Source organism: Vulpes lagopus, chromosome 4, assembly GCF_018345385.1.
Source record: "Vulpes lagopus strain Blue_001 chromosome 4, ASM1834538v1, whole genome shotgun sequence".
In the NCBI taxonomy this organism is placed as follows: Eukaryota; Metazoa; Chordata; class Mammalia; order Carnivora; family Canidae; genus Vulpes; species Vulpes lagopus.
In genome coordinates, this window is record NC_054827.1 from 112,439,013 (window position 1) to 112,463,173 (window position 24,161).

A 24,161-nucleotide genomic window follows, 5' to 3' on the forward strand; every position below is an offset into this window, starting at 1 on the left:
GAGATCAAGCCTGGCGTGGGGCTCCATGCTCACCGAGGAGTCTGCTTGAGATGCTCCTTCTCCCTCTGCCCCTCCCTCTGCTCATGCTCTCTCTTTCTCTCTCTCTCTTTCAAATAAATCTTTAAAATTAAAAAAAATCCATCTCCTTCCACAACTCTTGTTTAAAACTCTTGTAAGTATTCCAAAGGAAATCGCTCACCAGGTAGCTGGGAAACCAGTAAAGATAGTATCTTATTATTTAATGTTACATTGATCAGACATAAAGGCATTTATTTGTTTTGATAATAGATAGGTAGACAGATGGAGGGATAGTGTTCTTTAAAAGTCCATATATAGGGGGATCCCTGGGTGGCTCAACGGTTGGGCGCCTGCCTTCAGCCCAGGCCCTGGACCACTCCAGGGTGTGGTCCTGGAGTCCCGGGATTGAGTCCCACATCAGGCTCCGTGCATGGAGCCTGCTTCTTCCTCTGCCTGTCTCTGCCTCTCTCTCTCTCTCTCTCTCTCTCTCTCTCTCTCTCTCTCTCTGTGTGTGTGTGTGTGTGTGTGTGTGTGCGCGCGCGCGCGCCTCTCATGAATAAATAAATAAAATCTTTTTAAAAAATTAAAATTAAAACATTAAAAATAAAAGTCCGTATATTTCCCCTGCTGGTTTGGGGGATACTCTCTTCCCCTCATTTGCATCCTCAATGACAGAATCACTTTCTGAGGTCCTTGCAATTCTCAGGAGGCATCAGCCTTCTCAGAGTCATCCTGAGCCTTCCTGAAGTAGATGAAACCGGCCTTCCTGGAGAATTCAAAGCCGTCCCCTGCCTGTAATTATGACCTGGCTGGGTTCTCCTGGGTTCCACATGTCTCTCCTGTGTCCTCAGCCAGACCCTCTCAGTGGCTCAGCCCAGGGAGCACTTCCTGCTGTCTCCTCTCTCTTCTGGAGGATGTAGATGTCTAGAGACAAGTCAGGAACATGGAGGTTCTGCTCTTTGGGCAAGTGAAGAGACTCATTCAGTGTCCAGAGAGCCAGAGTCCCCTGACTTTGGTGCCCATTTTGTGGCATGCCTCAAGCGACTTAAAATTCGTTTCTTCCATTGAATCAGCCAGGTCTCATCCAAATGTTCTCTGCATGTTTTTTTTTTTACCTCAGACTTTGAGCTCAACAAAGGTGTTTTCTTGCCAGAGAGGACTTCTCTGCTTTTCTTTCTAGAAGTTTCCCTCATTTTGAGTAGCCACCCGGGGTCCTCCACAGGAAGACCAGTTTCTTCCAGTCCTGGTCCCATCTTTGCATGTCCTGCTGACGGCTGCGAGATCTTGTATCCTCTCTTGAGTGACATTCACCGTGTGCATGCTCTGCCCAGTGGCCTGCCACCATCAGGAACCATGATGGTTTCTCCTCCCCTTGCCTTTCCCATTTGCTGGCAGTCCACCATGTCATCAGGGTTTCAGCTGAGTGTTCTTTCCCCCCACATCACCACCATTCCCTTTAAACCTCCTGCCGGACTCCTCTGGTTTCCAGGCAGACATTTGCCCCATCCTTAGGAGACACACGAGGCATCTCTCCCAGGAGCCTGTACCCCAGGTCTCCTCAGCTGAGGCCAGAATCCAGACTCCTTCCTAACACCACCAGCCGGCCAGCTCTCCACTTCCCCACATCCACCATTAAGAGAAGCAGCAGAAACACCACTGAGGTCCCCCAGGGTGGACTCTGCACAGCCTGTGCTAAAGCCATCTAGAAACCCCAGCCGTAGAACAATCTGGGTGTGAAATGGATTCTCTTGTTCAACCCCCTGATTTGTCAGATGAGAAAGCTGAGGTTTGGCGAGGTGAAGTGGCCTTTAGAGTCTGTAGTGGGGTCAGATGGGCTGTATTCAGGTCTGTGTCTTGCCTCCTGGGTGGCCTGGACATCTTGTAAGACCTTCATACCTTCATCTTGTAAAACCGCCTACCCAAAGGCCCCAGGCTCATCTGCCACACCAGCCTGGTCCTGTCTCCTGCCTCCTCTCGCTGCAAAAACAAGACAATGGGAGTTTGGCCTCAGTGGGAACTGCATGAGTGAGGTTTGGCGGGGCTTTGTGGGTCATGGTTCCATATAACCTGCCAGCTTCTTTACTGTCCCTGGAAATGGTTGTGGAGTCTCATGGGTTTAAGCAGTTAAAACTAACTCTGACTCTTCTCTGTAACTCTTTGACTGTCCTCAGTGGGGCAAATCATTTTCAGTAGCTCATAATTCAAAATGATTTTCTATTTTTTTTCTCTTTCTTCCTCCTCCTCCTTCATTATTATGGAAAATTTTAGGCACATATAAAAAAGAGTAGGATATTGAACTCCTGGGTGCCCATCACCCACTTCAGCAATGCTTAGTTCATGGCTGTTCTGCTCCCTCTACACCTCAGGCACACTCCACTCCCCTAGAAATTGGATTATTTTATTTTATTTTATTTTATTTTTTAAAAAGTTTATTTATTTATTCATGAGAGACACAGAGAGTGAGAGGCAGAGACACAGGCAGAGGGAGAAGTAGGCTCTATGCAGGGAACCTGACGTGGAATTCGATCCTAGGTCTCCAGGATCATGCCCCAGTTGAAGGCGGCGCTAAACTGCTGAGCCATCTGGGCTGCCCCAAAATTGGATTATTTTAAATCAGATCCCAGGCATCATATCATTTCATCTGAAAATATGTCATTAGTTTACACTAAAAAACTCTAAGGACTTTTTAAAAATAGAACCACAATATCATTATCATACCAAGAAATGAATGATTCTCTAATAGCCCATTTCTACCCAGGGGTCAGATTTCCTTGATTGTCTCACAGAAGTGTTTTAACGGTTGGCTTATTTGAATCAGGATCCACATAATGCCCAAGCATTGCTTTTGTTGATCTGTCTTGTAAGTTTGAGTCTCTACATTCCCCGCCCTGATTTCTTTCCATATGTTGGTGGTGGTGGTGGTGGTGGTGGTATTGAAGAAATTAGTCCTTTAAAAAAATGTTTGGAATGAATGTAGTTATAATACATTGCTCTTGATTAGGTTTTATTAGGCCAATATAAAATTGTTTCAGTTCCTGTGCTCGCTTCGGCAGCACATATACTAAAATTGTTTCAGTTCCATAATTTATACCCAAAGGTTATGAAAGCCCCCCATGGATGCTGAGTGGTAAAGCAGAGATGCTAGGAATCTGTGTCAGCCAGCAAGATTGGGGGAGATGGTGGTTGCAGCATCCTCATCCCAGTCCTCCTTGACCCTGGGCCCCTGGGGGTCCCCGGAGCCTTTCAGTGAGTGGCTCTTGTCTTTTAGCTCAAGATCCTCTGCAGGGCTGGAGCAGCTTTCATGTCTTATGTGTCTGGCCGGCACCCCCCACTTCCTTCCCTCTGCATCCCCTCTAATATGCAGGACATACTAACCGAAGCAGTTAGGAAGTCAGCAAAGGCAGAAATGGCCAAGGGCCAGAGAAAGCTGGGACAGTTGGCTGCCTGAGGAAGGGGCAGCTGGGTCCAAGGTCGGGGGGAGGGGTGCTGGCAGAGGAAACAGGTTTTGGCTCATGGATTGGGTGACTCCCTCCTCCCTCCTCACTCAGACCAAGAGGCAAGTGTCCAGATCCCTGCCTTACTTGGGGTCCTGCGCACAGTGATCTGACCCATCCTTTCTATTTCTGCAACATTTGGGAAGCCCCTCATACATTTACAGAATGGTCTTTTGACCTTTGAAGGCAGTGTTGGTTTTCCCCTTGAGCCTCAGCCCTGGCTTTCAGGAGTACATCACAGACCATTAAAGCCACAAACCCTTTTCACTTTTAACCTCTCACTACCTCTTATTTTTTTAACCACAATTTATGGAAAATATTTGCCGTTCCAAAACTGAAGTGTGGCAGCCTTGTGGAAATTGCCTCATAAACCCCTGGATTTTTAGGGGAAAAAAAATTCCCCAGTCCCCTCTTTAGCCATCTGGCACCAAGGGATTCTGTGTGAGAATGCTGACACCCAGATTCACTTCCAGGGTAGAAGCACGCCTTGAGACTCAGACGTCTGCGAGGTGGGGGTTAGCATGGACTCTGTGGCAGCTGCGTTTGGGTTTACACACAGGAAAGAGGGCACAGAGCAGGAAGGGCTAAACCAGCTGGAGGGAGGAAATCCACCATGCTGGCGCACAGAGAAGGCCACCCCTTACTGTCCTAGTGTCACCCAGAGCCAGTCCCTTGACCTCTCTGAGTCCATTGTGGTCTCCTGATCTAGGGAGGGATATTATCTGCCTAGTGCCACTGCTGGGGGGTCAGGAAGTGACCCTCATGTCAGGTAGGCCTGGTCGTGCTAACTACACACACTAGCTCCTCAGAACCAGCCCCCACAGCCATGTCCAGAAGGAGTGGATTGCCACTCTACCTTTCCTTCCGTTTCCTTGCCCCTTGAATGTTCTAAGCCTAATCAAGAGAGCTCAAATGGTATGATTTCCCTTTGGTTCTCAAACAACAACAAAAGAGATTCTTTTAGGCTCTGCCCTGCACTGTGCCTCTCCATACCCAACCTCCCCTTACATACACCTGTAATTAAACCAAGAAAGTCTTCCTGCAAGGTAGGAAGCCAAATAGAGGTGTTCAAATGCCAGTACTGGCGAGCTCTGTGACTAAGAGAAGGCTGCCATGCTTGAGGAGGGTGTTAGGACTGTCCCCCACAAAGCCTGTGCCACTACAGGGCTTTCTCACTGGGACTGCATGTTCAGCAAGGCTGTTTGGTGTCTCCACAAGATCTCTCTAAGCGACAGTTTGAAGCCATGTGCAGAGACCCATGTTCCAGGGTCGGGAGCCAGTGCATCCCTCCAGGGCACAGCCTCTCACTCTGGCCTGCCGTTTTTTCAGGGCCCAGGAGACCTTCATGCAGTGGGATCAGTGCCGGCGCTTCTACAACTTCCTCATGGCAGACAACATGAAGAAGATAATCCTCTCACACAGGTATGACACCTACACTTACTTTGGAGTCATTAAAAGCCAGAACTCTTGTTTCTCAAAAAAAATAAAATAAAGGCAGGGAGGGGTGTTGCAGATTCTCTGCTGGCTGCTCTGTGACTTGCTTAGAAACAAACTTGTCCCAAGCTGCCATATTCACCGAATCCTTTTCTTGCCCTCGTGATTCCCACTATATCCGAGATAAGAAACCCATCTCCATGATTCTTTCCCACATTAGAGCAATCCTCAGGGTGGCTTGTCATAGTGTAGGAACCTTCCTTCTTGGGCTGCTCTTGGCTTAAGAATCAGGAATCACTCTCTGCTGGCTTGTGGGGTTCTGACCAGCAGCTGCATGACAAGAGTCCCACCACTGGGCACCACGTAGTGTCCACACTGCCCCGGTCACACCTCTGTACATTCCCCATGCTCATCTTGCCTCACTCCTGCTCAGAATACTTTGGTAGGGTAGCCCCTGACCACTGCTTAGACCAGTGGCGTGCCGAAGTCAATAAATAATTAGCGATGATTTTATTGTTACAGTTGTTATAATGGATGCCATCCCTCCCTCTTCCCACACACCTGCCTTCCCTCTAGCTGGACTGGGCCACATGGAGGCTCATGCGCCCTCTAGCCTCTCCCACTCCCACACCACTAGGGCCTTCCTGAGAAGGCCCTTCCCATCATGTCTGCCTGTTCTTTAGGTCCATCTCAGTTCTCCTCCATGAAGCCAACTCTTTCACCCCCGTGTTGTTCTTCTGTTGCTTCCCCGGGGTGAATTCTGTGTCTTGAACTAAACTGTAAAGTGCAGGAGGGCTTGGGTTCATTTTGTTGTTGTTGTTTTTAAAGGTGTTATTGATTTATTCATGAGAGACAGAAAGAGGCACAGATATAGGCAGAGGAAGAAACAGCCTCCCACGGGAAGCCCAGTGTAGGACTCCATCCTAGGACCCCGGGATCATGACCTGAGCCAAGGCAGATGCTCAACCACTGAGCCACCCAGGTATCCCTGGGCTCATTTTGATTTCCCCGAGAGCCTGGCATGTTATGGGCACTCAGGGCCACCCAATTTTAGGTGGAGGGGTTGATGTCATCATGGAAAAGACAATCTGACTGAATGATCCATTTCTTATTCTCTTTATTTCAATGGTTAAAAGAAAATATGGTACTGCCCATCCCAGCTGAGCACACCAGATTGGGCTTCCTGTTGGCGGGATTTACATGGAGTCTGGGCGAGGCTGGTGCTTGTGGGCCCTTCAGACCACCAAGCTGCTGGGCCCTGGTGACAGGCAGGTGAAGGATAGGAGACTTAGGTCCCCTGGGCTGACTGGATGTAAACTATTTTCACTCAGCTCATGGCGTCTGGGCCCTGAGTCAGCCATGGCTTCGCTGAGGTTCCTATGGGGCTGGGGGTTTGCTGAGGTTCCACAAGGGGTGAAGCCAAGCCTCTGACACCAAGTGCAGGTCCTCTGCCTCTCCACCTCTGGAATGGATGGACTCCTCCCAGGGAACATTTGTTTTACTACAGGGTCCAATCTTGCCACTAATTAGTCCAAAAGGTCCATCATGTAATTCTTAACAAATTGAGCCCTCTGAATATGCTCTAGGTGTATTTACATTTTAAAAATCTACTACAGAAAGCCAAACATTTAGAAATTTTAGGGCCACTTCAAATTGTGGATTCTAAACTCAAAATATATAATCTTCCTAATAGTCTTTTGGGGGAAAAAATGCTAAATAAATGTGTTCCTCTTTGAGAGAGGTTGTGAGGAGATTCCAGAACATCGAGTTTCCATGATGACCTTTCTCACCATAGGGCCAGACCATAAACTCCTCCTTCAGCTGTGTGCTAGAAGACCTCACAGGACATGAAAGTCTAAATGTGTACATTTTGCTCTCTACCTTTATTATCATCCTCTCAAGATAAATCTTTTTCTTAATAGAAATAATGACTCTTCGGAGTATATGTAAGCTTTTTTAGCTGACACATTGGAAAGCCGTTGACTTGCCCCAATGCTAGATAGTTTACCACTGTCTTCCTCATTAAATGACAGAAACAACTTCCAAAGAGAAAGGGGCAGTGTCACCAGTGTAAAGACAGGCCCCCCCACAGTTTGGCTCACCACTTACCACTCACCATAGAGCCCATCCTAAGACCTCCCCTGCAACAAAGAATTTGTAATAGAGTCGACCCTTGAAAATTTTGGATTTGAACTTCGTGGGCCACCTATACATGGATTTTTCTCAGGCCAGTGCTGTAAATGTATTTTCTCTTCCTTATGACATTCTCAATAATGTGTCCTTTTCTGTAGCCCATTTTATTGTAGGAATACAGTATGTAATACATGTAACACACAAAATACATGTTCATCGACAATACTGTTGGCAAGGCTTCTGGTCAACAGTGGGATATTAGTTAGGTTGTGGGAGAATCAGAAGTTCTATGTGGGTTTTTTTTACTGTAAGTTGGCGTCCCTACCCCCACATTTTTCAAGGGCCAACTGTATTCGCCTAGGCTCAAACCCAATCTTTAGTGTGTCTAGCTGTCCTGGAAAAGGAAAATAAGATCTTGGCAGTCATCTTTCTTCAGTTATTGAAAAGTCAACATCGCAAGCTCCATCCTCTGGGACATTCTGAAGGCCGAAGGCATCTACTTTTAACTTGCCTCCACATGCCTTCTCAAAGACTTGTCTCCTGGCTTGCGTCTGTGTGGGTAAGCAGGCTCTGCTGTGGTGGTTTATCATCTGTTCCTTAAAATGTTTTTCAGTTTTATTGAGGTATAATTGACAAAATTGTAAGATGTTTCAAGTGTACAACATGCGGATTTGGTTTATCATCTGCTTTTTATTGTTTACTATTCTGTCATATTCTAGGCAAGCTCTTTTTGGAGACCATGTTAAGAAACCCCAGAGCCTGGAGGACACAGACTTGAGCCGTCTCTACACAGCCACGTCCCTGATGCAGATCGATGACAATGTGATGAGGTGTGCTTGGGGATGGGGTGCCAGGTGGGAGGTAGCAAGGCAGCACTGCCCAGCACGAGGGCTTTCTTCACCCACCTTAGTGTTAAGGGGTTTTTTGTTGTTGTTTTTAAAGACTTATTTATTGAGAGAGTGAGTACAGGGGAGAGGAACAGAAACAGGAGAGAGAAACTCAAGCAGACTCCTCTCTAAGCTGAGCACAGAGCCAGACATGGGGCTCAATCACACAAACCATGAGCTAAAACCAAGATTCAGTCAGTTAACCAATTGTGCCACCCAGGTGCCCCAGGGCTTTTTTTATTCTTTGAATGTCTAGGGTTTTAAACTGAAGACTGCACAGAAAAATCCAAATTTCTAGTTGCTCTTAGAAAACAAGAAGAGGATCTCACTACTCATTCCACGCTCTTATGTGGCATAACTGGGCTTGAACTGGGGAAATGGGGGGTGCGTACACCCTCTTTGTTCAGTCCTTACCCTACCTGCTGTGCTCTGACACAGGGGCAGGGATCAGGGGCCAGATAATTTGCATTGGCAGGAAAAGGAAATATTTCTTGTACCTGCCTATGTCTCTATCAAAAGCAAAAAACAAAAAATAGACCAAGAGGTCTGTGTGTTGCAAGAAAGCAGAGCCTTTCTTTGGGGGCAAGAAGCCTCTCTGAGTGTCATACACAAACCCCACCCACTTTGTTCCTTTATCTTTCACTTGCCTGCCCCCTTCAGGCATCTGAGGCTGAGACCCTGACACCGTCCTCTTTCCTGGTACGCATAGTATCTGTTTGAGCTTAGCTTTAGCTAGAAAAGATAATGTTGATCTCTGACCTCACCTTTCTCTTTAAAAACCTCATCCTTTTTACTTAGTGACCATTCAGGCATGATCTAAAGCAAGCTAGTGTTTATCTAATAGATAGGCAGATACTGACCTGAGGGTATTTACCTTCCTTATGGGATTTTAGTAGCTTTCTTACACCAAGTAGCCTTGAAATATGCCTGTTAACAGTTAGGCAAAGAGAACAGAAACCAGAAAATCACTGGTACATTAAGAAGATGAGAATGGAGGGAGGCCCGGGTGGCTCAGCTATTGAGCATCTCCCTTCGGCTCAGGGGATGATCCCCAGAACGGGTTCAAGTCCTGGGAGCCTGCTTCTTCCTCTGCCTATGTCTCTGCCTCTCTCTGTGTGTGTCTCATGAATAAATAAATAAATTTTTTTTAAAAGAAGGTGAGAATGGATACCCACCCTCACTGTATCGTGTGACTTTATCGTGGTATCTAACGAGAAAGGAACCATCTTTGGACTTTGTGTAAGCCCCAAAGAAAAGTTCTTCAACTCTTCCTAAAGCTCTTCCTTTTGAATAGTGTTGGATCATAGCAGTTTCCATGAAAATGGCCAGTTGGGCAGCCTCCTCATTAACTCGTCACCAGTTAATACTGGAGGATGGGAGTGCTTCCCCAGCCCCCTAAAACCACAAAAGGACTGATGTCACAGAGGTGATCACTGCTATTGGCCACTCCCTGTCATGTGAACCTTCACAGTGCAGCCTGAGCTCTCTGGGTCCTTCCCGGGCAGAGACATCTACAGAGCCTGGCAGTGGGAGAGATCCACAATGCCAGGGGAGGCATGGTATCTTCAAGACCCCAGTCAGAATAGAACAAAACCACCACTGAAAAACCAGAGGCACTAGTGTGTGTCAGAGGTTTCCAGAGAGTTTCCAGAGATCCTCTGGCCTGGGCTTGAGTCAGCCTGCTGGTGTCAGAGCTCCAGGCTCAACAGAGCACAGGGCAGAGCAGACATGCTGCACTTCGTGCTGGAACACGGAAGGTTTTGTTAAATGTCAATTTATCTCTGACTACTGCTCCATGGGTAGACAGAATTGGTAACTCTGAATCTCTGTCTCGTATCCATTACCTGAGACAGGTTTCATTCCAGTAGTTCACAGTCGTCTGGGTGACTCGGCCAGGAAGAATTCTATTGAAGAGAAAAGTTCTCGTAACTGCCTTTGAATGTCAGTTTCCTGGCATCTGCAGTGACATCTGGTTTTCTACTGACTCACAGGTGTCACATCTGCTAATAAGTACTGTAGCTAGCACTTAACTGAGTAATTACCCTAAGCCAGGCACTTTAATGCCATGAATCTCAGTACTATTAGCAAAAGTACCATCTCTAGCTCCATTTTACAGAGGGAGAAGCTCAGAGAGGTTGAAGAGTTTGCCTACGATCACAGAGCCTGGAGGTGGCAAAGTCACCATTTGAAGCTAGGTGCCAGAGCCAGAGCTCTCAAGCCCTAACTCTGGCACCTCTGTAGAGTCTACCGATGTGACACATTGGCGTGGGCTTGGAGCGGGGTAATAAAGTCCACTCAGCATCCCATCTTATGACAAGCATTGCTTTGTCCTCCTCTTCTGTGTGTCTGTGTCCCAGGAAGTTCCATGGCTACAACTCCCTGAAGGAATATTACGAGGAGGAAAGCTGCATGCGGTACCTGCACAGGGTGAGTGGCAGTGTGAACTCAGAAGTAGCAGCCTCTCAGAATCGGTGGCCCGTCCTCTGGCTTCATGCATGGTGCACCAAGCATGTTCCTCAACTTCCCTGGTGGAGGCTCAGCTGGAATTGGGCTTGGACATCTGTGGCTGTTGACTTGGGTTTTGTTTTTGCACCAAACCCTATCCCCCTGTGACTTCCAGATATTAATCCCAGAGTGGGCCTTCAGGGCAGAGCGGGACCAGTCTGCTCCCGTATATGGGGAAAAGCCCTTAAAGTTACTGCACACCATGTTTTTCTTAGTCTTCCTTTGGCAATGTAATCTTGCCGGCTTCCTGCCTCAACTCCTCATACATCTGTGTAGGTTTCTTACAATCGTAGACCTGTCTTTGGCCACTGTGTATTTTCTTAGTGTGGTGACTAGGGCTAAACTCAAAGTTCCTGCCATGATCTGGTGAGTGCAGAGGAAAATAGATATATTTCTGTATCAAAATGGTGAGGAAACAGGTCTGGTGACAAGGTAGATCAGTTTATATGAACACAGTTCTTAGCAGGTGCAGTAAACTTTATGTGGACTCAGTGAAGTTTGTGGCTGACCGTAAGCCCCCTGTTTTTCACCTGTATTCCCACCAAACCAGTCTCTTCTCATTCTGCCTTTGTACAATTGCTCCTTTTACTCAAACACAGGACTTCGCGTTAATCCCCATCAATGTCCACCTGGTGGTTTGGTCCACCACTCGTACAGCTGAAGCAGGTGATTGTGAATTGCAGTTCTGCCGCCTGTCATATTGGCCACCCCTCCTCACTTAGCACCATCCCCCAGGCTTTGGGCATCTTCATTTAAGCCACAATGAAGATGCTGAGCTGCCTAGAGCCAGTGTTAGAGACCTCCAGGTTAGTACAAGCAGTAGGCTGTGCTGTCTGGGCGTGGCTGTTCAGTAGTATTTCAGTGCCCTCCTCCCATCAGCCCGTCTCCACTAAAATGAAGAGGCCTATTTTACAAAAATGGCTGCTGAGTGCTTCCCAATATCCACCAACCTACTCCTGTTTCTTGCCTTCAGATTCTTCTAGAAAGTCTCCTCTGTCTGGAGGGGAGCACCCTCCCATTTTTCCCACCCACAATAGAAATGGAATGAACGTGTATGTAACTCTTTGTAAGGTCATCATTCTGGAAGGTGGGCTAACTTGAGATACTGCGAAGATCATCAGAGACATTTGCCAGTGAGCCCCACCAAGCCACACCCTCACTCACTCAGAGCATGTGGGTCACCTAGAACCCCAGCACACCTGCCAGGGCTGCCATGAGAGCAGTTATAATTCAGGCTGCTGCCCAGGAAGACAAGGTGCCTTTAATCTACCCATGCCACACACTGAGTCGTGACCTCCTTCCCTTTTTATCAGTGACGTGTCCAGTAGTGAATTTGAACCTTGAATCAGGGAGGTCTAAAAAAGGGAATCGATCATTTATTTCTGCCTTATTTTCTGGTTGCAGATTTATGTGCCTCTCATGCTGGTTAACGCAGCTGATGATCCATTGGTGCACGAGAGCCTCTTAACCATTCCCAAATCTCTTTCAGGTAAGTACTCCTTCCTGCTGCCTCTCCCCCAGCCATTCAGCACATTGCCTTGGTAAATTGTGTCACCTTCACCCTGCTGTCATCTCCTGAAGGCCAGCCTCTATGGGGAAGGACATCCCCTGGCAGAGTTCTCGTTCAGCCTGGCCTGATAGTCCTGGGGCTGTGATGGGGTCTGGGCAGACCCTTCTCATGTCCTGTCCTGGGGTCAGGGATGAGTGTCATTTATATCCACAGCCAAGAGGGGTTTGAGGGAGTCCCCTCGTGGTCTGTGAAATTATCATTTCAAGGTTATGGTTCCATTAAGTCTGAGAGTTTGACTTAAAGAGAGATTTCGACTTAAAACCTGACATGAGGGGTGCCTGGGTGGCTCAGTTGGGTGGGTGTTTGCCTTTGGCTCAGATCATGATCCCAGGGTCCTGGGATGGAGGCCCACATGAGGCTCCCTACTCAGCAGGGAGCCTGCTTCTCCCTCTCCTGCTCCCCCTGCTGTGCTCTCTCTTTATCTCTGTCAGTTATTTTTTTAAAAAAACTGGTATGAAAAGCAAAACAAATAAGCCAGTTCTCCTACCTCTTCTGACAGCTTCTCCATCTGCTTTGAAGATAAAAATATAAGCAACTGAGAAAGCAAAGTACTTTGTAGCTCATGGGAGCATGGCTGTGCATCAGGCCGGCTGGGTCTTGCTGCACACCGGGGAGGGAGACACATGGGAATTCCAAGGCCACTTTGCACTGCAGTTCCAATCCCAGGGGCCCATTTGCCCGCCCTCTGTAGCCCTGTGTGGTTACATTTCTTTTGTAAATATCCTGCATTAACCAGAGCAGGGGGCACGTCTGATTGTCTCCAACCCCAGGCTAGACAAGTAAATAATCTGGCAGGCAGAGACCTAGCCAGGGCCCTGCCCAGATTGGAAGTTGCATGTGATGCAGGTGTGTTGGGTGACAAACGTTGGCTCTCACCAACTGCTATCGAGCCATAGGCTCCCTGCACAAAAGCAACTCGCTCAGCCACATGCAGCAGTGAGAGCAACAGTGCTGCTTCCTTCTGGTGTCCAAGGCAACAGCTAGAGCTCTCATGCTGTCATGCAGAATTTACGAAATAACTGAAAAGGAATAATAAAAGGGGTCAGACAAGAAAAGAGCCCCACAGAGCCAGAACCATCCCTCCGAGGCCCGGAGCAGCCAGGCCCCTCTCAGTGTGTCCCCTGGGAAGACAGACATGTCCTGCAGTCCCTGGCTGCACACAGCTGCCCCTTGGCCACATCTCCAGCAATGCCTTCTCCTAGAGCATGCAGGGCTGACCCACCCGGGACTCATGAAACCAGGCTTCAGGTCAGCGGTGCTCAGCAAGGCCATTTCGTATATGTCACTGAGCATCTTCCACACAACCTGTGGCTTTAAGTTCTGGTTTAGTCTTTTTTTTTTTTAACTTTTAAGATTTTATTTATTTATGAGAGACACAAAGACATAGGCAGAGGGAGAAGCAGACTCCCTGCAAGGAGCCCAATGTGGGACATCATCTCAGGACCCTAGGATCCTGACCTGAGCAAAAGGCAGATGCTCAACCACTGAGCCACCCAGGCACCCAAGTTCTGGTTTAGTCTTAAAAGATAAATGTCTAGGGACGCCTGGGTGGCTCAGTGGTTGGGCATCTGCCTTCGGCTCAGGGTGTGATCCTGGGATCCCGGATCAAGTCCCATATGGGGCTCCCTACAGGGAGCCTGCCTCTCCCCTCTCCCTCTGCTTGTGTCTCCACCTCTCTTTCACTGTGTATGTCTCTCACAGATAAATAAATCTTTAAAAAAAAATAAATAAGTGTAATGAAAAAACATTGATTCCACTGAATTGAACTTGTTCCCTAGTAAATAATAGCATAAATGTGAAGAATCCCTACTCAAAGCCTGGTCCCCACCCTTAGCACTGGCATCACCTGGGAGCTTGTTAGGAATGCAAAATCTCAGCTCCTCATCTGGGCCTGTTAGAGCAGGATCTGCTTTTTAAGCTGATATCACAATGATTTGGAGGCATGGTGAAATTTGGGAAACATCTGGCTATATAATCAAATGATGTGGTAAGCTTTAGCAATACCAGTGCCTGGGTTCGTTCTCTCTCTCTCTTTCTCTTTCTCTTTCTCACACACACACACACACACACACACACACACACACACATCCAAATTTGAGAACCACTTAGATTTCAAAGTATTTCTTTAGCTGGTGCTCATTCCGCCCCCAAGCCAAGCTGCCGTTCCAATACCTGCTAGATCCCACAGCCTTGCCCAGCCCACCTAATCTCCCTCCTGCTCTGGTGAAGGACGAAGAATGCGTAGAAGTCAAATGCTCTCTTGGTGACCTTTACCTGTGGGGAAAGCCTGGGCCACCTTGGCCAGCTTGCTTTGGCCCTGCCTGCCATGGAGCTGACCAGACAGTGATTCACTGAGCTGCCTTTTCCCTGCAGAGAAACGGGAGAACGTCATGTTTGTGCTGCCTCTGCACGGGGGCCACCTGGGCTTCTTTGAGGGTTCCGTGCTGTTCCCCGAGCCCCTGACGTGGATGGATAAGCTGGTGGTGGAGTACGCCAACGCCATTTGCCAGTGGGAGCGCAACAAGTCACAGTGCTCTGACACAGAGCAGGTGGAGGCCGACCCAGAGTGAGGCCTCCCAGACTCCGGCGCGGTCCAGCAGCCTCCCCTGGAATCCGCGTCCCTCACTGGCTGTTTCAGGTCCCTGTCTCCCTCAGTGACCTGGATCTGACCTCACACCGTCCATGGGGACCACCCATGCTGGCATACCCATGCTGGAGTAGGCTGCTGTCCCTGGGAGCTCCAGGCTATTTTTGTGCTTAGTTACTGGTTTTTGCCATTGCATTGTTATCCACGGTGACAAGCGACAGGATCCTCACCCTCCTGTCCACTTTCAGCATTTGATTGCTTTTCAGCCAATTACATCTAGTTTCCCTATTAAAAATGTGTCTGAACAGCAGTTTTGCTTTGCCAATCAAAAGGCTGGCCCCCAAGAGCAGTGAAGGCTGTGTGCTATTTTGTGGTGGTCGTGTGTGTCCTTACGTAGGCCCTGGAAAGCCCTTGTCAACATAAGCCAACACTGAAGAGGCTGGTCAGCCTGGGAGCCTAATCACCTGGGCCTCCCACGCTGCAGTGTAGCTCCTTACATGGCCAAGTTTCTTGAGTCATGAGCCAGGTTTCTCCCTTACAATCTTCTAAGACAGTCTCCCCACACCTTTGCCAATGATGAGGGTTATCTGGGGCACTGGTTAAAAATTCAGCCTCCCAGGTCCCTTCCCTGGAAGAGGCCGATTCAGTGGGTCTGGGAAGGGGTCTGGAGATTTTAATTTTTGACAAGTGCCCCCGGTGATCCTCATCACCAGGCAAAATTGGGAAACACTTTTTTTTCCAGGGCCTTTAAATTAGAAACATCTTGGTAGCTAATTTTATGGAAATTTATAGGTAGATGTGGCTCTTAGTTCCCAGGGGCCTCCAAAAGCGGTGGCGCCTATCACGTCCAACTGCCCCTGCGTGGTCACAGTGTGATGTCTCAGGAGAGGGCCTGGTGGGCAGTGAAGAGTTTGGGCTACACCAGACTCTGCTTTTCCCTGGCTGTATGACCCTGGAAAGGTCCCTCTGAACTTTATAGTCTCTTCACCTGTAAAACAGGGGACTTGGACCAGGTGGATTGCCGAGACCACTGCCAGTTCTAAAGATCCATGACAAACTCAGCTTGCTGAGGTTTGAGAGAACATCCCTCCAGGGAAGTGATTCTCCTTGTCTACACCTGTGGATGTCATTGTTTGCCTTCTTTTTTTTTCTGTCCCTCATTTTCATATAAAGAGGTGTTTGTTTTAAACATTTAATGGTAATTTTACTTTTTTAACCCAAGTCTTTCTAGCTCTGGCTTTTGGTGCCCAAACCATTCAAAAGCTGGATCCGAGTTTGGAGAAAGATCTTTCCAACAGAAAAGGGTGTTATTTTGAAACCAGATTTTTAATTTAATAGCCCATATTTATAGTCTGGTGGATGGATCTTTCCAAAGTGTGTCTTTTCAAATGAAAATGTCACTCAAGGTTTCAAGTACTCCTTTTTCCCAGTCCTGTGGTACTTGAATATCTAAAAAACCCTGCACTTTGAAAAGCAGTTGCTATCTGGAACTAAACTGAACTCTAAGTAAAATTGCCTGGATACACTTTTTTTTTTTTTTAATGTCCTTGCTTCATCTCCTTTGCTCCAGGACAGGATTATAAATAGTGGGTGTGTGTGGATGTTTCAGGGGTAAAGGGAGCCCTATGAGGGCCTGGATAGACTCCTCATAGCCGCAGGTGGATATTGTTTGGGTGTCAGTCCACGTGACTCTGACGATAACGTCTGTAACCTGAAGTTTTCTGACAATCACCAGATCATCCTAATATCAAGAACAGCCACTGTCTCAAAAGATTGAGATTTCTGTGGTCTCCACATTGCTTTGTTGTAATTCCTCACACACACCAAATTCATTATTGTGACATGCCCCCCCCCCCGCCCCCAACTGGTATTTTTCTAGTACATTTCCTTTCCCATGTTCTTTTAGCACACATTGGCACTTTATCATCTACTCCCTCAATTTGGAAGCTGGTCCCTCTCCTCTGTTGCTTTTCCCTCCACCCAGTAACACAGCTGTAACCTAGAAGATTCATAGTCCTGCTTCCTGCTACTGCCTTTGTTTCTCAAGACCCTTTGTGTGAAAGTAGGTAAACGAAGCGATAACTGAGTGGGGCCAAATCACCATTCCAGGAAGCAAAAGGTGCCTTTTCCTTTGCCTTAGGTCACATCTCTTGACCCATTCTGGCAAAGTAGTGGCCAGGTGCCAGCTCCATTCAGCAAGAGGAAAGACAGTCCTGTTGTCCCACACCAGGGGGGCTGGCAAGGGACCTGGCAAGGGACCAGAAGTGCTGGTGATGGTGGTGCTGGTGGTGGTGAGGCAGGGCGTGGGGCCTGGCCTTTGTCGCCACGACCAACCGGGATTTACCCCACAGGCCTGTGGGGGCAGCTTCCCAGCTGAAATCTTTCTAGTGTGTGGACTCTGAATGGCACTCACATTCCATTTTGGCTCAATGAAATCAACTGAAGTCCTTTGTTCAGGCTTCAGGCTCTCGGCATGGAAATGAGAATGTGACCGCAGCAGTCTTACAGGAAAATTCTTGTTTGTCCCTGAATGAGAGCACAGAGGCATTGAATTTACAGAGATGCAAACCTGCCTAATAAACGGGAGCAGCATTTTATATGTAGGTCAGCTTTTTCCTTCCTCCAGCTTTCTTTGCTTTTCTTCCTGAAGTCATTCAGTTCTGATGACAACAAGAGTGCTCTTCTTGCTATGAAGGTCCTGTCTGGCCTAACACAGGGCCGAATTTTCAAAGAGCATTTGAACATCCTAAAATCAGAATTACAGATACAAGTTGCATAGACCTAGACAATCCTATTGCAGGGATAACACATTAAAAACCAAGGAGGAAAAGCACCCATATTTCTTCTGGCAATGCTCCCTGCCTCTTAAACAATTTGAAGACAGCTAATGAGTAAAGGATTCCAGTCAACTTAAGATCACCTAGAAAATGATGTCAAGTTTCCTTGGTACATTTTGTTAGAAGGAAGTTTAGCAGACTTCAGGAAAAGCTCCTCTTTTCCCTGCTGCGAGTTTGCACCAGTGATTCCAGAGCACAAGGAAAGCAGAATGTTGTTTGTTGTCGCTAGATTCTTTGAACCCCTCTGCAGCTTTATACCCTTGCAGGGGACCCTGTGACATACCATATAGGGGAAATAGACCTGAAAGAGGAGCGTTCCTTTCTTGAGCTAATGTTATGGAACCAGGGTTCAAGAGACCTGGGTTCTCATCCCAATTGTCTCTAATTCAGGTTGGATTGCAGGCAATCCACTTCTCTGAGCCCCAGTGCCCTCACCTTAGGCCACCTCGAAGACCACTAATCTATTTACACATCATTTGCCCAAGCACTCCCCACTGCCTTCCACAGCCCTTGCGAGTGGCAGTGGCTGTGTCAAGCAAGGCTCCAGCCTCATCTTGGGGGGACTTGGAGACGAGGGAGCTTCGGCACTAAGTCTTTGCCAGTGAAGATCCACGATATTGCCCAAAGCCCTGTATCTCTGACTGACTTCTCTTTAGAATTTCCATTGTCCTCTCAATATCCTCACTGTCCCAAGGGTGGTCTTATGACTGGGACAGGTGCTGAACATTGGGAACAAGGCAAATGTCCCAACTTTTTGTGTGACTCAGGCAGAGCATTGAGATTCATAGTCATATTTCCCAGGGCAGAAATCCTTACCGCCCAGCCTTTCATTCTGAAACTACAAGTCTTCATTAAAGCTGAGCTTTCTGGATCGCTGAGCTTATATGCCTGGCATCTGAATGAGAGCTTTCTTTGTAACTGTGTGACTTTGAGATCACTTTGGCCAGCTCCAGGGAAACAAGGCTTGTGTTCTTGTTTATGTTTGCCAGGCAAGCAGATGTCTGAGATGTGAGAGGCTTTTCTTTTCCTGCAGCATCAATTCTTAGAGCTCAAGTCAGGATCCCTGAAACGTCACATGGAGTCAAAAGAACTCAGGGCTTTGTCCTCCAGGCAGGACAGGAGAGTTATTAAAGAGCATTTCTCACTGCAGCACCACACACAGCATCATCTGGAATTGTTCACTGTGCCCAGAAAGCCTCACTTATAGCATATCCTCTGGTATTCCAACAATATTGTGGCACCAGACTTCAAAAGCTGTGGAAGTTTAAAGCAAAGCCGCAGCAAAGCCAGAGAATCTCTTCTTGTGGCCTGTATGTGCCTCATTCTATTAGGTACCCTCACCCCTCGACTTAGAACTGGCCAAATGTCTCATCCCCTGATGCCTCTCTCTCCCTTCTCAGCCTTGCTCTGTTGTTCAAAGCCACTTCAAATTATTTGGATGCTTCAAAAAGCCACAAAATGTGGTGTGTCTGTGGCATTTAGAGGCCTAGCAGTCGAGAAGAAGGATTTTTTTTCCTCCCTCTGTTATCTAAGCAGAAGGAAGGAACCCACTTCTTCATAAACTGGGATGGATTTTGCCAAATTGTACTTTGAAGCTGAGGGAAGGGGAACTGGCCCCTGCTGGCAGTGAGAACTGGAAGGCTATCCAGAACAAAAGTTGCTCCCTCTCCCTGCCTCACTGCTGCTGCCTCTAGGTACTGCACCCTGGGAGTCATCCCCAGATGGCCCTTGGAAGCAGGCTGCAAAGTCCAGCACACCAGCCATTCTCAGCCTCCCAGACAGTAGACAGCTGCCCCTTCTGGAAGACTCAGCCTCCCCCTGCCACTCTGAACTGTCTTTCCTGGCATGTATGTGTGGAGAGCGTTCGTGTATCTCTAATGAACAAGCTGGAGTCCATTTCTAACTGGTGGGTTAAGTCTTCTACTTTAACTCTGGTTGATTGGTAATAAAATCTAGGACCTACCTTCTCCCCATTCCTGTCCCCACTAGCCAAGAAATCTATCGCCATAAATTGGGGACAGTTCACCTCTAGCACCTGCAGAAATAGCCTTCATCTCAATGGGCATGCTCCCTCCTGACCACCCATGTTGGGGAGTCCCCAGTCACTGAGAATAAAGAATAACTGCTGACCTCCTGGGTCCAGCACCAGCCACTTCTCTCGCAGACTGTTCCCGGGGACCTGGTCTATCTGAGTGTAGGACTTAGGTCTTGTCTGGCTTTTTTTCTTGGCCTCTTCAGTTTTCCTAAAGCACAAGTCCATGTAGAATCCTGTCGCCTCTCCACACCAGTTCCAGATGATCTGGGTCTCTCCCACTGCCTCAGGAAGACCTTCACTGTACCTGAGCTTTTGACTTCTGCCACTGCAGCTGCCTTAGCAACACCAGGGCTGGGGGGCGGCATGGGGAGCCGGTTCCATTTCTCCTTTTCCTGGTTGGACTCTCTCAACCACGTTCTTCTGTGCAGATCTGCTTCCAGATTGATTTTTAAGAACCATCACTTTCACATTCCTAATTTTTGTTTGTTTTGTTTGATTTTGTTTTGATTTTTCTGAAACATACAACGCTGCCCTGAAAATCATGTGTTTTTGAGTTTGTGTTCTGAAAGCCTCCGTGCTGCTGGATTTTGGGAGGGGAAATACAGGATCCTCCAGCACAGAGGCATTTAAGATTTGCAACTAGCAATGCAATTTTTTCTAAATATGAGGATATTTACCTTTATTAAGAAATTATACAAAACAACAGTGTCCTTGATCATGTTACATTCTCATACTACTTTTGGCTCTATTTTGATTCTGTGTGGTGGTAAATGAAGATCATTACAAACAAAAACTGTAATTTTATTATCTTTGATTCATGGAATTTCTTTACTTAAAAAAAAAAATAAAAGGCTAAAAATGTGGCGTGGCCACGTGTCCTTTGTACAGTGGGAGTTTCTGTCTTCCTATGCTTGCACCAAATGTGAGCTCAAAGGAAGAAGGCAGGGCAGCCAGGGTGGCTCAGCAGTTTAGCGCCTGCCTTTGGTCCAGGGCCTGATCCTGAAGACCTGGGATTGAGTCCACATCGGGCTCCCTGCATGGAGCCTGCTTCTCCCTCTGCCTGTGTCTCTGTGTCTCTGTGTCTCTGTCTTTCTCTGTCTCTCATGAATAAATAACTAAAATCTTTAAGAAAAAAAAAAAAAAAAGGAAGAAGGCAAAACACCAAGTTCTTATCACAAGTGATTTTGTCCCAGCCAAAGAAATGACCAGCCCACAGGTGTCTTCACAGACTCAACGTCTCCAGGCAAGAAAGCCTGGGCATGAGATACCAGCACTGGAGTTACTTGCTCTCCAAAGCGAACCTTAGAGATAAAATGTAAGGCCAGATGTAAATGGTAGTTGCCATGCGTGATTTGGATGCTTTCCTAAGGATGTTCTTTGAAAAGACTGAGTGAACATGACCCAAATCAAGATTATATTGGATTGGGGGTGCCTGGGTGGTTCAGTCAGTGAAGCCTTTGGCTCAGATCGTGATCCCAGAGTTCTGGGATTGTGTCCCGCATCCTGCTCTTTGCTCAGCAGGGAGTCTGCTTCTCCCTCTCCCCCTCTCCATGTTCTCTCTCATTCACTCACTCTCAAATAAATACATCTTTTTTTTTTAAGATCTTATATATTTATTTGAAAGAGAAGAGACCATGAGAGAGCACAAGCAAGGGGAGAGGCAAAAGGAAAGGGACAAACAGTCTCCCCACTGAGCAGACCGCCTGACGTGATCCCAGAACCCTGGGATCACAATCCAAGCTGAAGGCAGACAACCAACTGAGCCACCCAGGCACCCCTCAAATAAATAAATCTTTTTAAAAAGGAGTATCTTGGGTTGATTGATTGGTGGTGGTGGTTTCTTCTCCTTTGTATCTGTCTGAATCCAAGCTGAGGGTCTTCAGGACTGGCCCCACCAGGAGAGGTGTACTGCCCATGCTCTCCCACCCCTGCACTCAGTTTTCTTCCCTCCTGGGCTGTGTAAAACCTCTGTCAAGTTAGGTGGAGTAGGCAGTGTTCGTTTTGGAGGATGTGCATTAACGTGACCTAAGAATGCCCAAAATCAAATTTCACAGTGCATCCCTCTCTGGTAAGCAAGCTCCCCCAATTCCTTTCCCCCACCAAATAGCCAGATTCTTTTGATCCAAGAAAACCAACCTGTAAAGAAGACTACCTATGAAAAGTGCCAGATGGAAGAGATTTCAGGTCCAGGGTGTTGGGTTGGTTGACGACAGCAGCTTGCCAAGGTGGTCAGCACAAAGCTGAGCATCTCCTGAGGCAACCCTGTACATCTGTGCTCCGTAACATTTAGAATCACTCACCAGGGATCCCTGGGTGGTGCAGCGGTTTGGCGCCTGCCTTTGGCCCAGGGCGTGATCCTGGAGACCGGGGATCGAATCCCACTTCGGGCTCCTGGTGCATGGAGCCTGCTTCTCCCTCTGCCTATATCTCTGCCTCTCTCTCTCTCTCTCTCTGACTATCATAAATAAATAAAAATTAAAATAAATAAATAAATAAATAACATTTAAAAAAATAGAATCACTCACCATCCCAATGGTGCTATTTGTTATTATACTTTTCATCAACAGGCCCCTCTGCTCTGGCACTATGGGGGAGTAGGGACCAAACTGCATTATAGGCAGTTTGGCCTTGAACTCCTGAATCTCTCCTCAAAAGAAATAAGTTAAACCCCCCTCTCCTTGTGGCTACTCGCACCAGAAACTTCCTTTTTATCCATGCCCTCTATCCCATTTATAAATGCCCAGCATCTCTAGCAAAGACTGTATGGCTTCCTCTTAAGGTTACCTCCTCCTTTATCTGATGATGGTTGGTAAAACGGATCTGGAATAAATGAAGTTCTGATTTCATTGTTCCTCTTCCCCTTCCTACCCACACCTCCCCCATCTCCAGAAATAAACATCTGATGCAAAGCATGAGTAGTGATGGGGCCAGATGGGTTTAGAGCCAAAGTTGTTGGTTAAGGTCCCATCCTAGCCATTTCCCAGCTCTCTGACCCTGAGCTAGATTTAACCTCGGGGTTTGAGGTGGGGGGGTTGTTTTTCACCTGTAAGAAGGGAATAATTTTAAGAAGAATGCCTATCTCTGGATATTGAGAGGCTCAAATACAAGAATATTTTTCAACATGCTAGTGTTATTTTGGGCAGTGGTTTTGGCTTCATCTGCTTGGTTCCCACTCATAAATCACCTCCTGGGACAGTGTAGAAACCAGAAGAAAAGAATGTGTGGCTCCAACTGGGATGTCTTAACTGCTGGGCCCACGGGAGAGCTGAGTGGGCTTGGATATGGTTTTCAAAAACACTCCCGGGCTTGGCAGTGCTGGCCAGCCACGTGTGTGCATCATCAAGCCCCGATCCCAGTCTTTTCCTTCCTTAATATGGTCACCTTCAGGAATCAAGTATACCCACCTACACATTTCCTGCCTGAAGCCAGGGCAACTTCTGGGCACAGCCCCCAAGGAGGAAATTGTTCTCATTCTGGGACAGATAGCCAGCATCAGCTGCTGCATTCCCACAGCGGCTTTTGCAGCCCTGCTTCTCTGTCCTCTCTGCTCAGGGAAAAGAGCCAAGTGCAAAGTTTGCTTTTTAAATCCTTAGATATTAAAACGTGCCTGAGTGGCTTCCTCCACATCCTCACTTCCTCCCTATGTCAACACACAGGACTTGCAGCAGTGCATATTTGAGCCACCTGGGAAGCTTAGAGAGATGTTGATGCCCAGGCCACACAGACCAAGTACATCAGGGTCTCTGAGGATGGGGCCCAGCCCTCGCAGTGTTAAAGCTCCCCAGGGAATTCCAGCCTGCAGGGATCTCTTTAAAATAAAGAGTCTAATTTGGCAGATCTGAGGTGGGGCCTAAGACTCTGCACTGCTAGCAAGCTCCCAAGTGGGCCAGATACCACCATCCTGGGACCTCATGGTAAGTAGTGAGGTTCCTGGGGATCCTGTGAGCTTCCAGACCCTGCACTGGAGCCAATATCAGAGCTACTCCCACCATGGTAATTGGGATTGAAAGATGGTCCAGTTCACCCCCTCTGGTGACTTCAGCCCTTTCCTAGCTGGCTTAAGACCCTGGCTTCCTCTTCCAGGAAGTTATGCAGACAAACAGGTAGCATTAGACTTCTCCAGCATCCTGTGCAGTGTGGCCAGTCTCGTTCAAGGCTCTCTGAAGCTGGTGGCCCATTGCACTACTTATACCTCCATCCACACCTTGATAACCAATTGCCTTTATCTGCTAGCTGACAATATTCCCCAAAGGTCCACATGAGGATGGCAGAAATTCATCTTTGTGACTTTGCAAACCATCACTTTGTTCAAATTACTTCTATGTGGCCGAATCCTCACCTCATCCCAAATGTCTCCAGCAAGAAAGCCACTCAGGGCAGCAGACAGCTATCATAAAACTCATGTTTCGTTGTCCCTCTTCCCATACTTGGTGGCTTTCAAAGGAGTATTTTATTGTCCCTCTTCTCTCATTAACATGGCACTGGTCACCTTTTGTGAGGCTGAGCATTGCTGATTTTTTTTAAGATTTTTTTTTCTTAATTCCTGAGACACACAGAATGAGAAGCAGAGACACAGGCAGAGGGAGAAGCAGACTCCCTGTGGGGAGCCCAATGTGGGACTCGATCCCAGGACCCCGGGATCACACCCCGAGCTGAAGACA

General features: G+C 47.6%; 1 protein-coding gene across 2 annotated transcripts in view; it reads left to right on the plus strand.

Annotated features, from left to right (window-relative positions):
* ABHD2 (abhydrolase domain containing 2, acylglycerol lipase) overlaps positions 1–20,361 on the plus strand; it is a 102,137-nt gene extending 81,776 nt beyond the window's left edge. For both annotated transcript variants that reach the window (XM_041751023.1, XM_041751024.1), the window contains exons 7-11: positions 4,842–4,934; positions 7,799–7,909; positions 10,324–10,393; positions 11,876–11,960; positions 14,415–20,361. In XM_041751023.1, the coding sequence (XP_041606957.1) occupies positions 4,842–4,934; positions 7,799–7,909; positions 10,324–10,393; positions 11,876–11,960; positions 14,415–14,611 (556 nt within the window). In that variant the 3' untranslated portion in view covers positions 14,612–20,361. The remainder of the gene's footprint in view (positions 1–4,841; positions 4,935–7,798; positions 7,910–10,323; positions 10,394–11,875; positions 11,961–14,414) is intronic.
* Positions 20,362–24,161: the final 3,800 nt, after the last annotated feature.